Genomic DNA, 15,383 nt, shown 5'->3' on the forward strand with positions numbered 1-15,383 from the left:
AAAATCTTTTGGACAAGTTGAGTACTGCAACCATTTCCTCCCTAAAAAACTGATCACAAACCAATTAAAATAAATTGAATTGGCTATCTAGCTAGTAATTAAATTTGATCATGATCACCCTTGCAAATATATCCATTGCATGTTCAAATCTCGTATTCCCCACCAGCCGCTTGGGAAAATGTCAGATAAGAGAACACATCTCACATTGTGTCCTTGCAAAATGTCATTGCAAACTCCAAAAATAAATTGCCTCAACAGCGTTCATAAAATTGCTGCGTAATTCAAATAATTGAAGCTCTTAGATGAATATAATTTCATTCGTGCAATTAAATAATTTTATATAGTTCATTTTAAGTTCTTATTTAGCATAGATACAATAGGTTTAATTGTATTGAGTTGCAGGAATGAATGCCAATTTACTGATAAATATATACTTATAAATTGCATTTAACATTCTGCTTTATCAGACAAAACAATAATACCATCTAAATTGCTCATTCTATAAATTAAAATCAAGTGAACATTGGACAAAGGTTGAAGAAATTCAAAGAACAAATCACATTTTACTAAAGATAGAAAAAGAACTACAAAGGAATTGAAAACATAGTTCCATTCAGCAACATGCACCTGTCCTACAGTGCTTCAAAAGCTTTAGATATTGTCAATTCTACGTTGGAAATCACAATACTACTTATATATGTGTGTAGGGGATTTGCAAACTTAAACATTTCTATTTTTTTAGGATGAGGTAACACAATGTCTTATATACATAGTGATTTGTTAAGGTACAAACTCCTATTTTTTAGTAGGAGGAGTATGTTAGAAAGTTACATGATTAATATATTTTAAAATATTCTTAAGTTATAATTTGCAGAAACACTTATACTAAAAAATAAGAATGTGTATGTTGATATTTGCTAACAATATCTTTATATATATAAAAGGAAGTAGATAAGAGTATTATTAGAAATAAATTTTGTGTCCTGTATACATTTTTGGAAACTTTTAAGCCTTTGCAGACATTTTTGGAAATATCTCTACAGTCTTCAAAAAAATGGTTTCAAACTTCACTTTAATATTTTTTAGTTATGCTTTAATTTCACAACAACCGATATGATTTAATCATTTAAAAAACTTTGACATAATTGGATGAATTGCCTTTTAATTACTATTAATGATAAATAATGATGATATTATTAAGTAGTAATATTTTATTTGTTATATCACGTAAAAAACATTTTATTTGTTATATAATTTTTTTTAAAATTAATATTTAAGTATAGAAATTAAATAAAATATTGTTATATATGTCTACATATATCTGTATAATTTATTTTTAAAATTGATTATAAAATCAACAAGAGGAAAGAAAACTCTATTAGATTTTTGTTGAATAAAATCAATGAATTTGCATTAAATAAAATAAATGTCAGTTGTAAAAATATTAATTTTTTTAATGGTTATATAATATTTAATCATTTTTTTTACAAAATATTTTAGAACAATCAAGTTAACGGCAGCTATGAAACTAGAATTTTGATCTAATGATAATATTAAGTAGTAACATTTTATTTGTTATGTAATTTTTTAAATTGATATTTTAGTATACAAATTATATAATAAACTATTATATATATATATATATATATATATATATATATATATATATTTCTACAATCCTTTTTTAAAATTGATTATAAAATCAACGGAAGTAAAAAAATCTACTTGTTCTAAAATGTTTAATACTTTTTTCTTAAAAAAACATCCATTGAATAAAATAATGATTTTTTTTATTATTTTACAATAGCTAAATCAATCACTATTGTGAGATTAGAAGTTCAATTCAAGGACTCATAAATGTTTGCTAGACATTTATTGAATCAAGCTGTAGTCAAATTAAAAAATATGTATAAACTTTTATTACCCAAAATAAAAACTACCGTAAAGTATTTTCCGTGAATGATTTCGGAAGCTGAGGGCGCCAAACGAAACTTTTCCCGGCAAACTGCGCGGGCGCGAATATTCAAAAGGTGGCGATAATCCATCATCTACTATTTCTTTCCCACAATCTCCTCCCTCATTTTCCCGCCATTTCTCCCTTCAAAATGCAAACGCCAAAATCGACTTAGCGTCGCGTTTGGGATTCAAACCTCAAAATGGACGTTTCCGAGCTCGCCAAGAAGCTCGGTCTCTCCGATTCCAAACTCGTTGTACGGAAAGCTGCCGAGCTCCGTCGCCTCTGCGAAGTCCAGTTCGATTCCTCCGTCATTGGAGTCGTAAGTCCCTTTTCCTTCCCTTCCGTTCTGTTCGGTTCCATTTTATTCGATTCAATTCTGAAACTCTTTGTTTTGCGTTCACAGGGCGAGGTTGCAAAATCTATCATATGCTTGGAAATCGCCGCCATGAGACTCAGCATTCTCTTCGACCGATCCTCTGCGGCGAGGCTGAGCGGAATGTCCGAAAGAGCTTACATCAGATCCTACAATTCACTCCACAACGGCCTTGGCGTCAAGTTCGTTTTCCTTCACTTTCTATTTGTTCAACTTTTCTTTCTTTCCTTATTCTTTATTCACTTAACAAAGTGTTTGTTTGGTGATTTCAGGATGAAGTTAGATGTGAGGGAATTGGCGATTCAGTTTGGTTGCGTTCGCATTATTACTCTAGTTCGCGACGGTCTTAAATTGTGAGTTATCCGCCACGTGTTTGATGAAATGCTATAACGCCATCCAAACTCTAATGTGTTTTGCTGAACTGTCTGATCTTTCTCTGCAGATATAAGGATCGGTTTGTTTCGTCGTTGCCGGCTTCTCGTCGTGCAAGCGCTGATTTCACGCGTCCAGTGTTCACTGCTGTCGCTTTTTATCTATGTGCTAAGAAACACAAGGTACCTTAAACAGAACAACTGATTACGATATCACATAGATGATCAAAGTATAATGCTCAATATATTAAGATTGGTTGCATAGGAATGATAACATTATTAAGTAGTTTAGAGTATAAGGTTTTTGAAAACGGTTTGCAACAGCAATTGTGGTTACGATGTTATAGTTTTAGGGTTTTTTGTGATGGTATTGTGTCCACAATTGTAGCTGCAGTAACTGTATTCGTGTGACATGAACTGTTCTTTTGCATTGGTTAAAGCTGTGGTTGTGTTTGTTTTGCAGCTTAAAGTGGACAAACTTAAGTTAATTGAGCTCTGTGGTACATCTGAATCTGAGTTTTCTAGTGTAAGTGTTGTATCGTACGTTTAGTGAATTTTAACGTGAGATGATTTTATTTGTTTTGTGATTAGTGTTTGTGATTTTAAATGGGTTGTGAATGGCTTTGCTGTAGGTTTCTGCTACTATGAAGGATTTGTGCCATGATGTTTTTGGGGTTGCGAAGGAAAAGAAGGATCCTAAGCAAGTGCAGTCAAATCGAGGTATATATCTTTTCCCATTCGGTTGTTGATCATAATGCATCCATGCATTGATAAAAGTGGGCTATTTTGTTCATTATTTATCTATTTTTTGCATTGAGCAGTTTTTTTTTTCTCTCCCTCTGCAGATTTGCTTGATGTTTTGCCAAGTAAAAGGAAAGCTGAGGATGGTGGTTATTCATCCGATGATGGTCCAGAGGTACTAATGTCTAGCTTATTTTGTAGCTTACTAGCATTTTTGTTTCCTTGGCAAACTGTTTTGTTATCTCTAAAATTTTTCAGGAAGCTGTTCCTCACTAAATTCAATCAGGCACTGCATAAATATATTGTTCCTTTCGAACCCCCTTCACCAACATTCTAACAAAAACTAAAAACTAAAAACTAAAAACTAAAAACTAAAAACTAATGTTGGTTGATAAAAAAAAATCCAAGTATGAAAAATCAGGAATGTGCTCTCTGTGTAGCTCTACCTAATTATTTTTTTAGTCATTTTTTGAGGTTCAGCTTTTCTTGGTTTTATCCAAGTTTGACACAACACATTAATCATAGCTCTTGATTATTTTGTAACCATTTCTTCCGTATTGTAATGCTGGGTTTTAGTAGCAAAAACTTAGAATCCGTCTAAAATTGACTTGATTTTGTTTCTCATTTTCTCTTTTTGCTTCTATAGTGTAACCATTAACTATCATTTCTAATTCCAAATATAGATGCAGTGTTCTATTTAGTATAGCTTTATTATAATGATTAATTGTTACCTAGGTCCTCTTGTAATTTCAATCCAACATCTGATAGAGAGGCTTGCCTTTTCTAGTTATTCCTTCACTTGCTGTGGGATAGTGGATGCATAGTATACTACATAAGGCTAACTGGGGAATTAAGTTAGGTGTCTCTTCAATGTTTCACCTTTAAGATTATACTCAGTATTTATAAGCATTTGAACTACATTTGCTCATTGTAGGGTGTCCTCTCTATTTAGCAAAGGGTCTTCGTTAGTTCATTCTACCAAGTTATAATAATTTCAATTTGGAAAAAAAGAACTCAATATTGCATAATTAAGGGTTTAAATTTATACATCCGAAGCAGTTGAATTCTTTATGTTCTTCAAAATAAATTCACCACAATTTACTCTCCGTCTAGTATTTTGTTTAAAAAATGAAGATAGTCAAGGTTAAATACAAGATCAGCATACCCTGCCTTTCGATCCCTCTATTGCTCTATTTGCTCTCAAGTCTCACCATTATGATTATGTTCTGAAGCTTGAAGGGGTATATTTGTTTAAGTATTTTGCACAGATATTTGCTTTAAAGTGGCTTTTCCAACTTTTAAGAATAATGAAGTCTTCATTTTTATGTTGCTACAATTGACTATGGATTTCAACCAACATTTGTTGTGTAGCAGCTTTCAAGTTATAAAAAAGCCAAGAAAATGGAAAAACGTGATTTTGAGAAATGGAAATCTTCTGTGCTTGCATCCAATGAACAAAACAAGAAAGGTACTGAGATAATTCTTGCATTTTCTCCTTACTTGCCAACAGCCAAAGATAGTTGATCCTATTTGTTTGTTTTTTTAGCGCCTTGCAAGCGAACCAGACAGACTAGTCTCAACTTTCTCAACAAAGCTTCCGATAATCAAGAGTTGGAGGCAATGTGAGATGGTATTGCTGTGTTTTATGGTCAAATATGATTTTGGTGGAAGTTCAGCTCATTGGGAAAAAAGAAAGAATGAAGAAAGATGACATCAACTGATATTGGTATGGAATAGAACTCAATTTTGTTAAAAGTTGTCCTTTTTGGAAATTTCCAAAGCATTAGTTTACACCAAGAACTTGCTGGAAAATAAAATAAAAAATGAAGGAAAATAAATACGAAGAAAATGCACAGTCTTGAATTAAATAACAAAATAACAGTAGTAAAATAAATTTAATTGACAATACATAAATAATGTATTATATCATACAAGGAAAAATTAAATCAAGGGAAAGAATTAAATAGCCTGGGTTGAAGTGCGTAAACGCTATCCTTAGAGAGAAAATGCTCCCATTGCACGGGTAAGAAATTCTGATTGCGCTCCTCTCTCAAGATACGACAACCCGTTGGTTCCGATCGTGTGTAGCGAAAGAATCCCCGAACCTTATGAACACCAATGCTCTTGCTCTCACAAAAATTAAGTTTTGTATAGAAAAAGAAAGATAAATTTTTGGCAGAAAGAAACCAGAGCTCTCAGTCTATCATTTCTAGAAAAGAGGAAAGAGATATTTATAGGCATTTTGCAACAACAAAATATGACCGTTAGAAATATGACCGTTGAAAAACCAACCTACAGTTGTCACAACAAATATAACAAACTAGTTTGACTCATTAAAACAAAATCTTAAGAGAATCTAAAATAAATATTATTTTATAAAATAGAATTAATATATATTTATAAATTTTAAATTAAAACACAAATATTTACCAACATTCTCCCACATAATTTAAAATTTTAAAATATATTTTCTAAAAGATAATTTGTATAAAAACATAAGAGAAAGAGCATGTGATATTGTATTTCGGTATAAGGAACCTTCTGGGTTTGAGCCTTATACCTAGTGTTTATGAACTTCCATCCGAGAAAAATGTAGTGACTTGATTGTCTTGAACTACATATTCTTTAGCCGGACTTTAGTACACAACTCCTACAATATTGGCGTTCAATTAGGTTCTAATCAGTGGTAGCGTGTTACACGGCCTTGCGCTTGTATCTTGTTTCGTGAGTGTCACTTAGAGATTAGCCCAAATCTCACAGTGGCGGTCCCACCACCACACTCACTAGGTGAATCCTCAAAGAGTGAGTTGTGACCTCCACCCCTACAATAATTGTCATCGGATTCATTAAGAGGTATTTTTTAACCAAAAATACACATATATAAATACCTCAACCTTAATATTGCCACAATTTATAATACACCTCGTCATAGGAATGAGAAACGGAACAACTCCGTCAAATTTCATTTTGGTGTACTTTAGTCAACAAACAATTTCGTTGTTACCCGTTGAACTCCATTCATGGGATCACCAATCACACGGAGACGGGTGTCCATTGTTGTAACTAAATAATGGGCTTTAATCCCATTCCCCTCGATGACTCAAGTACTTGTTGACGCGTCAACCCTTTTGTAAGCGGATCCGCAATATTATTTTCTGACCTGACAAAGTCAAGAGAAATGACAACATGAGAAATCAAATTTCTTATAGACTTATGTCTTACTCTTAAGTGTCTTCTTTTTTCATTAAAATTTTGCTAGTCACTTTAGATATAGCAATTTGACTATTACAATGCATTGGAATTGGAGGTATAAGCTTATTCAACAATGGTAGATCACATAACAAATTTTTAAGAAACTCAGCCTCACTAGTAGCAGTATCTAAATCAATAATTTATGCTTCCATAGTAGAACGTGAAATAATAGTTTGTTTAGCAGATTTTCATGATACTACACCACTAGCTAAAGTAAAAACATAACCACTTGTTGATTTTGTTTCATCAGAATCAGAAATCCAATTTGCATCATTAAACCCCTCAATTACTGCAGGAAAACATGTATAATGAATGTCATAATTGATGATTCCTTTTAAGTATCTAAAAACTCTTTCTAATGCAATCCAATGAGAATGATCAGGATTATTAGTATACCTTCCTAATCTACCAACTGCATATGCAATGTCTGGCCTAGAGAAGTTTGTCAAATGCAATAAGGAATCAATACTTTGAGAATATTTATGTGAAGAAAATCCTTTACTCAAATTTTTCTTTAACTTGATGGATGAGTTATAAGGAGTAGAAACATGTTTCACATCAAAATAATTAAACTTCTTTAATATATAGCTTTTCAACATAATAAGATTGGGTAAAAAATCATACCATCATTTTTCTCTATAAGCTTAATACCCAAAATCACATCTACACAACCAAGGTCTTTCATATCAAAATTTCTAGACAAGAAAAACTTCACATCATTTATGAAATTCATTTACTACCAAATATCAATATGTTATCCTGATACAAACACAAAATGATACGTTCATTATTATTAAATTGTTTCACATACACACATTTATCACTATCATTAATTTGAAAATCATACGAAAGAATAACTTGATCAAACTTGTGTGTCATTGCTTTGGAGCTTGTTTCAAATCATATAAAGATTTAACAATTTATTTTTTTAAGGAAAAAATTTTTCAAAGAAAGTGACATCTCTAGATTACATAATAGTAACATTATAAATTTTAGTCACTTCTGAATTAACAACTACGAATCTATAAGTAGTACTATGTAAAAAATATCCAACAAAATACAATTAACATTTTTTTTCAATTTTTCTTTTCTCATTAATAGGGATATTAACTTTTACTAGACACGCCCACACTTTAAGATATTTCAGATTTGGTTCTCTTTTTCTCCATAACTCATAAAGATTTTTTTTTTAATTTTTTTTTATAAGGTACTCTATTAAGAATACGACAAACAAAATATAAAGCTTCACCAAAGTGTTTATTTTATTGTTTTTATGTTTTATCAATGAGTTATATATAAAGAGACAATCAGTCAACATGTAACAACAAAATATTTGCAATAATAATAATAACGTTAAACAATAAAAATTAAAAAATCTAACAACAAATGTCTTGATTTTAAAGACTTGTGTTCACAGGATCATTTGATCAAGTAAAAGATAACTTCCTAAGGCAGGAATGGAAGTAGTGAGATATTTTTAGTTTTTCACATAAACTAATTCTAAAAGCATTTTATCTTAAACAAAAATATAATTGACAAAGAAAATATTTTTCAACAATCTCATACTAATTTAAAATTTCAGGAATTAAATAATATAATAAAAACATTTTTAATGGAACATAATGCATTGCATTTTCATCCATTAATTTTTCATGCTTACTAGAAAGGAATTCAATCATATTGACGACAGACATTTTTGATAAAACAAAATACTAGTGTAGAAAAGACTATGCAAGAAGAAAGTGATAACGCTTTTCTCTCTAAAACAATTTTCTCTCTAAGACTGTTGGAAAATAAAATAAAAAATGAAGGAAAATAAATACGAAGAAAATGCACAGTCTTGAATTAAATAACAAAATAACATTAGCAAAATAAATTTAATTGACAATACATAAATAATGCATTATATCATACAATGAGCACAAGGAAAAATTAAATCAAGGGAAAGAATTAAATAGTCTGGGTTGAAGCGCGTAAACGCTATCCTTAGAGAGAAAACGCCCGTACTGCACGGGTAAGAAATTCTGATTGCGCTCCTCTCCCAAGATACGACAATCCGTTGGTTCCGGTCGTGTGCAGCGAAAGGATCCCCGAACCTTATGAACACCAATGCTCTTGTTCTCACAAAAATTAAGTTTTGTATAGGAAAAGAAAGAGATAAATTTTTGACAGAAAGAAATCAGAGCTCTCAGTCTATCATTTCTAGAAAAGAGGAAAGAGATATTTATAGGCATTTTGCAACAACAAAATATGACCGTTAGGAATATGACCGTTGAAAAACCAATTACAACAAATATAACAAACTAGTTTGACTCATTAAAACAAAATTTTAAAAGAATTTAAAATAAATATTATTTTATAAAATATAATTAATATATATTTATAAATTTTAAATTAAAACACAAATATTTACCAACACAACTCTGTACAGACTGCCATTTCTTTTAACTTTATTGGTGTTTATATAGCTTCCAAACGGGTGATGACTAGTTAAACATTTACATACGCGAAGATAGTTCATGTATATATACATTTTTACTTGACATAACGATTTGACTTTCTATTTTGTTTGAATTTTAAATGGATATATCTGGAGACATGCATGATAATGTTGATAGCATAGCTGGAAACGTGATTATTGACATTATTGATATACAAAATGATTCTTTACAACTTAAATAACTCTATCTATACGTTAAACAGTTGGAGTTTGATATGTAATGCACAGTTGGGAGTATTTACAAGTAATGTATAAAATATAAATATTAAGAGGGACAAAAGTCTTTGATATGCATTAGCTTGTTGTTGGTTAACAAAATTTTTGGGATTGAAGTCAAAATCTTCCAAATTTGCCAGAAGGTCGCGTTCTGACGTCTTGGACAAGGTTTCAGAGTTGAGTATTTGACCCCTGGATCACCTTAAACTCGTTCAAAATATTCTGTTGTCACTTGGGAGCCCCCGGAAAAACAAACAACTATGGGCGTCTCGGTTTATAAATTTCTAGAAGTTATGTTTTGTAGCTGTGTCCGGATCTAATACCTGTAATTTCTTTTCTCAATCATCTTTTTAATTTTTATTCTTATTTTTGTGTGTTAATCCTCATTTTATAAAGAGAACGAGAACATGGTTAATTTATAGTTTGATCGCAAGCTAAATAAAATTTTATCAAGAATTTCTGTCAATGATCAAATTCGAATAGAATTTGAACATTTAATTTTTATTTCATGAGATTAATCACTTATGCATAATCATTTACTTAAATATTTTTATTCAAATACGTGATCTTCTTGCCGGTTTATCTATTTCAGTAGAACTTTTTTTATCTTTATTTTTAAATTAAATTTTAATACTTTTTTAAATGTCAATAGTTAACTAATTTTAAATAACAATTTAAATTATTCATTTTAAGTGTAAAATATTATTTATATGTTCAATTTTTTTAATTATAATATAATTTATATATTACTAAATATTATTATAATTTTTAATTATGAAAAAAATAAACAGTTATATTGCAAAACACAAGCTAAAAGCTTCTCAAAAATAAAAACACACAAGCTAAAATACTAACTATAATAATTTTAAATATCAAATAACTTTAATATTTGTAGAAATTACATAATACTACTCTCTGTTTTCCTTTTCAATTGTCGGATTTTGAGGCAATTTTTGTTCCTATTGCAAAATTCAAGAGCATATTAAATACTCTTTTATCAATTATTATATTTTTATTTTTTTTCTTTACTTAATTTACACATACATTTATAGTAGAGAGGAAATAAAAATGAGCGAAATAGGAAATTTCATAACAATTTTATTAGAATAAAAAGTTTATTGTATTTATTGATTTCTTAAAAAGACAGATAAAAAGCAACAAAATATCAAATAATTTTAAAGTTATATATATACTAATAGAAATTAAATTTTGTACCAAAAAAAACTCTTTTCTTAATTTGGAAGCATGTTTTAAGTTTGAAAATTTTGATATGCAAAAATTTAAAAGAAGCATCCGTTCCGATTCACTTGTCCTTCGTTATTTGTCGCGCATCATAACTGACTGACTCTGTGTCAACTCCAACGGCCACACATTCAAAACAGGTTCCCCACCTTAACCGGTCAAAACCGGCGTCGTTTCGATGATCCCATAAAGCCCACGGCCACAATCCTCTGCGGACGCAACCACACAAACCCCCTATCCCAACCAATCACAACCCGTTTCACCATGACAACCACGCCTGTCTTTTGACACGTGTGAGTGAACCATGATAGTATCCTACACCGTCAGGCACACGATCGCACGATATTTTCTTTCCCAAAGCGTGAAGAGTCACCTGCAACCAATTTCAACATTCTCTCTCTCTTTGGAATCTTCCTTCTGCTTGGAACCCTAAAACTCTGATTACGTACCTACCCATTATTTAATTGGTCCGTTTTTATAATTGGGGTTGCTGGCTGAACCAATTAATCATTTGGGGTTGGAGGAACAAGAGGAGTGAGAGATTCAATTTTTTTCTGCTTTTAAAATTAGGGTTTCTTCATTTGGTACCGATTCCCTTGTTTCTTGGGCTTTTGGAATTGATTCAAATTTTGGGTCTGGTTGGTGGTTGTTAAATCAAATCGACGAGAAAATTTTGATTTTTTTCTTCTTCTGGGGTGGTGGAAAATGGATTTGGGGGTTTCTGATGAGATATTAGGCACTTTTGTGCCATTAGTTGTTTACTGGATTTATTCTGGGATTTACGTTGTTCTGGGGTTGTTTGCTGAGAATTATCGGTTACATTCGAAGCAGGAAGAGGATGAAAAAAATTTGGTGTCAAAGGGTGCTGTGGTTAAAGGTGTTCTCCTCCAACAGCTAGTTCAGGCTGTGGTTGCAACCCTCTTGTTTGCGGTAAGTTTTTTGAGGTGTGATAAGTTTCTAAGAGGTTTGGTTTTTTTTTTCATGCTTAATTTTATTTCTGAATGGCTGTTTATTAGAAGTTGCATTAATTGAGTCAGTTTTGTATTGCTAAAACAGCTTCTGAGAGGTTTGATTGCTCAATAAGTTTTTGTTTTGGCTCCTTTATGTTATTTGAGGATTGGTAGACACTAGACACCTAACAAAGTGTTTTCGTTATTTTTGGTTTTGTTGTGTTTATTACGTCACAAATAATCCTCATTTGCAAATACTATGTGTGCTCTTACCTAATTTGTCTAGTTTGGTGTGTGATAATGGTATTATGTCATTGTTGATTATGATAAGGTTTTGTTGCTATTTGGTTTATGTGAGTTTAGTACTCAATCTTCTATTAGAGGTTGAGAATTTAATGCGTGTGTGATTAAATTGTTGTTTGAGCTATATGTTTATCGTAGGCTACTTCATAAGGGAGGGTTTGTGGTTATAGATACTTTAATGGGTTATACTTATAGGCGTTTTTCTTAATGGTAGCAAATATGTTATGAACCAAAAATGAGTTCCTTCCCTTCAAAAGGATTAGGTTACTGAGCTCGAATGCAAAATGTTTCTTTTAGTGTCCTTCGCTTCCCCTGACTAAGAGTACATATGGTCTCTTGGTTTTATCTTTATAATTTTTTAAGTCCTCAGGGATGTCATTATATACTGATAGTGTTCTGTTCCCCTAATAAATAAATTCTATCCTAATGGATTGGTCGCTTATTTGCTGTTTGAGTGGAGTATGTTGACTTTCAAAACCAATGAACTAACCTTTCTCTTTATTGAGTAAAGTAAAATATTAGAGAACAATAATCCAGTTTGGATGATACTGAGAAACTGTTTGCTTTATACTTAACTTTTGCTTTTAAATATGCCATGGAAAACAAAGGGAGTTGACTATTTAAATACTCATTAAAAAACTGTTTCCTTTATTGCATGGTTATCAAGTCATATTGAATTAAATATTTAGAGGAAGAGTGGTCTTACCTGATTTGTGCTAGGTTGCCTCCACAATTACCTCCTGTGGAGGATATGTGTGCTCTCATACCAAAAAAATTCTTTGATAGAACAAGAAATTCATTAAGACAGAAAAAAATAACAAGTTGATGGGAGAATAAGGAATCCTCCTTATCATAAGAACATGATAGAAAACATCAATGAAAAAGGAGAAATTCATTAGCAACCCGATTAATCAATATATCTGTTAGCAAGACCTGTTAAAAAGGCCATGGGCCTTACACCAAAGAATCAAATGCCTAATTTTGTACCAAATCAAATTTAATAGTATACCATTGATACCTCCTTAAAAATGTGAGATTTACATTTGTAAGTAGCCAAAAAAATAATGTGAATAAGGATTTGGTTTGGTACACTAAAGGTTACTGCAAGCTGTTCTTCCTTTTTAAAAATTGCAAAAAAAAAGTAGTGGAGATAGTTACTAACATTGACTGACTATGCAAACATTTTAACCCATTTAAAGGTGTGCATTTACTATGGAGTGTTGTCTTGCTAAATCTTGTGTAACATTTTATCAGGGAATTTGTTGATCCACTTGTACTTTTTGTGTTGAATATGATGAATTATTGCAAAATTAGGATTGGTTCTGGATAACAAAATTGTAATTGGGTCTTTGTTATTGTGTAGCTGACAGGAAGTGACGGCCAAAATACTACAAGCCAGAATACTTCTCTACTTGTTTTAGCAAGGCAATTTGTTACTGCTATGCTTATAATGGACGCATGGCAATACTTTATGCACAGATACATGCATCACAACAAATTCCTTTACAAACATATCCACTCTCTACATCACAGACTCATTGTACCCTATTCGTATGGAGCTCTTTACAATCACCCTATCGAGGGGCTTCTGAATGACACTGTTGGTGGGGCATTATCTTTCCTACTCTCTGGGATGAGTCCTCGAGCCTCCATCTTCTTCTTCTCCTTTGCCACCATTAAAACAGTGGATGATCACTGCGGGTTATTGCTCCCCGGGAACCTTTTCCACATCTTTTTCAAAAACAACTCAGCCTACCATGATGTACATCACCAGCTCTATGGCAACAAGTACAACTTCTCGCAGCCATTCTTCGTTATGTGGGACAAAATCTTGGGTACCTACATGCCATACACGTTGGAGGAGAGGGAAGGTGGTGGTTTTGAAACTAGACCTTGCAAAGATTACAAGGATGATTAACTTTTTTGCTTGATGAGCATTCTTTATCTGTACTAGTATTGTTTTCCCTTGTTATGAGCAGCTTCTCCTTTCTCTTGTGATGCCTGTATATATACATTTGATGTGTCCTGTTCGATATTTTTGTTTCCCTTATGTCCATACTAGATAGACATAATAAAGGAAATTGAGGTGCTACCTATTACCATTTGATTTTCACCCTTGTATTGCTTGCTGCTACACTCAATAGTCATACCTGGTATCCCTGATGTCTTGCCTTGTTTAACTTGCTCACGCTTGCAATCTTTGGTATCCTAATCACTAATACTTTATATGTTTTACCGACTTTGTATATCTGGTTCCATTTTTTAGCAGGGTCAATTTATGGCCTAACTACGGTTATTTGATGAATGTTGTATTTGTAAATGGACTTGTATCTAATCATGGACAGGGTGGACCCCTTAATTTTTATGATTGAATGAGATAGATGTATGTATCCACTAACCATTTGTATTCTAGTGTACTCTTAATTGTTTGTGGGGGAAGATGTGTATTATGATGAGAAAAAATGCCAAAATTGTTGAAGCTTCTCCTTTCTCAAGTAATTGAGCTGTCTGACCCTATAGGCACAAAATTGAACAAAAAATTGATGTGTTTCGTTTCCTTTTTTTTTTTTCTCACAAGAGACACTCTTTTGGAAACACGATTTAGAAGATTCTCTAATTAAAAGTTATTAAATAATTAAGAGACCTATAAATTAATTTTACCATACAAAAAAGCCATCTGAGACTTCTTGTTTCTATGATGACACTAGCTTAAATAGATTTTTTTTTGTTATTTTGTATTTTAATCAAGTGATACATATGGTATGACCAAATATTAGTTAGTAATTACTGAAGGGTTTTGTTATGACAACACCAAGGGATGATAGCAAATAAACTTTCTCTGAAAAAAATGTTCTCTTCAAAGGAAAGTTGATAATCTTCGCCTTTTCTGACCCATTGCCTTTTGTGCCCTCTTCCTAAAACTTGTAGTTACTATCTAAATTATAATCACTAGCATCTTTTCAACAAAAAATGAATGAAAAAATACCATGGTTTGGACTTTGGAGTAGAGTAGTGAGATTTCCAAAATTGTCTTGAGATTTTTTTTGATTATAGAATAATAAAATTCAAGTGTCGTGGTGGTTATTTTATTTTGAGTTATATTATTATAAGTGTCAAGCATCTATAACATCTATTAATTTATTGATAATTAATCTCCACTAAAAATTATCAAAAGAATTTCTTTAATTATATTTTTTTTAATCCATAAAACTCAATCTGACTCTAGTTAAAAGAACTTGCTATATCCCCATTCGTTTATATCACTAAAGGGTACACTTTAGTTTTATTTAAGTTTTAGAAGCAAGGCTTATACTTAATAATAAACTTAATAATAAACAAACGGAGTCATTGTGTACGAAAATATAGTTGCCATTATTATACAGTATAAAAAAAAGTTATTTGCATTGTAAAAGAATAGTTTTTGCCACGTTGCAATGTAAACAGACTTATGACTTATGAGATGCGATGTGACTGCTTG

The 15,383-nt window shown here is 31.5% G+C and overlaps 2 protein-coding genes across 5 annotated transcripts; both read left to right on the plus strand.

The window, feature by feature from the left end:
• The first annotated feature begins 1,682 nt into the window (after positions 1-1,682).
• On the plus strand, positions 1,683-9,955 carry LOC100795599 (origin of replication complex subunit 6). 4 transcript variants are annotated; one of them, XR_001387344.3, is made up of 10 exons: positions 1,683-2,276; positions 2,361-2,512; positions 2,603-2,683; positions 2,773-2,884; positions 3,165-3,227; positions 3,334-3,421; positions 3,547-3,617; positions 4,814-4,910; positions 4,989-5,168; positions 9,551-9,955. XR_001387344.3 is itself a non-coding variant. In XM_006573044.4 (9 exons), the coding sequence occupies exons 1-9, from the start codon at positions 2,157-2,159 to the stop codon at positions 5,066-5,068; spliced, it is 864 nt and encodes a 287-aa protein (XP_006573107.1). In that variant the 5' UTR covers positions 1,683-2,156; the 3' UTR covers positions 5,069-5,254. The 4 variants fall into 4 exon arrangements, 2 of the variants coding, with proteins under 2 accessions (XP_006573107.1, XP_014628860.1); XR_001387345.3 differs by having other exon boundaries at positions 1,686-2,276; positions 4,817-4,910; XM_006573044.4 differs by lacking the exon at positions 9,551-9,955 and having other exon boundaries at positions 4,989-5,254.
• Positions 9,956-10,212: 257 nt separating this feature from the next.
• On the plus strand, positions 10,213-14,068 carry LOC100796655 (sphinganine C4-monooxygenase 1). The gene is made up of 2 exons (XM_003517921.5): positions 10,213-11,582; positions 13,269-14,068. Exons 1-2 carry the CDS (start codon positions 11,358-11,360, stop codon positions 13,821-13,823), a joined length of 780 nt encoding a protein of 259 aa, XP_003517969.1. The 5' UTR covers positions 10,213-11,357; the 3' UTR covers positions 13,824-14,068.
• Positions 14,069-15,383: the final 1,315 nt, after the last annotated feature.

This window comes from Glycine max, chromosome 1 (genome assembly GCF_000004515.6).
Source record: "Glycine max cultivar Williams 82 chromosome 1, Glycine_max_v4.0, whole genome shotgun sequence".
Taxonomy (NCBI): domain Eukaryota; kingdom Viridiplantae; phylum Streptophyta; class Magnoliopsida; order Fabales; family Fabaceae; genus Glycine; species Glycine max.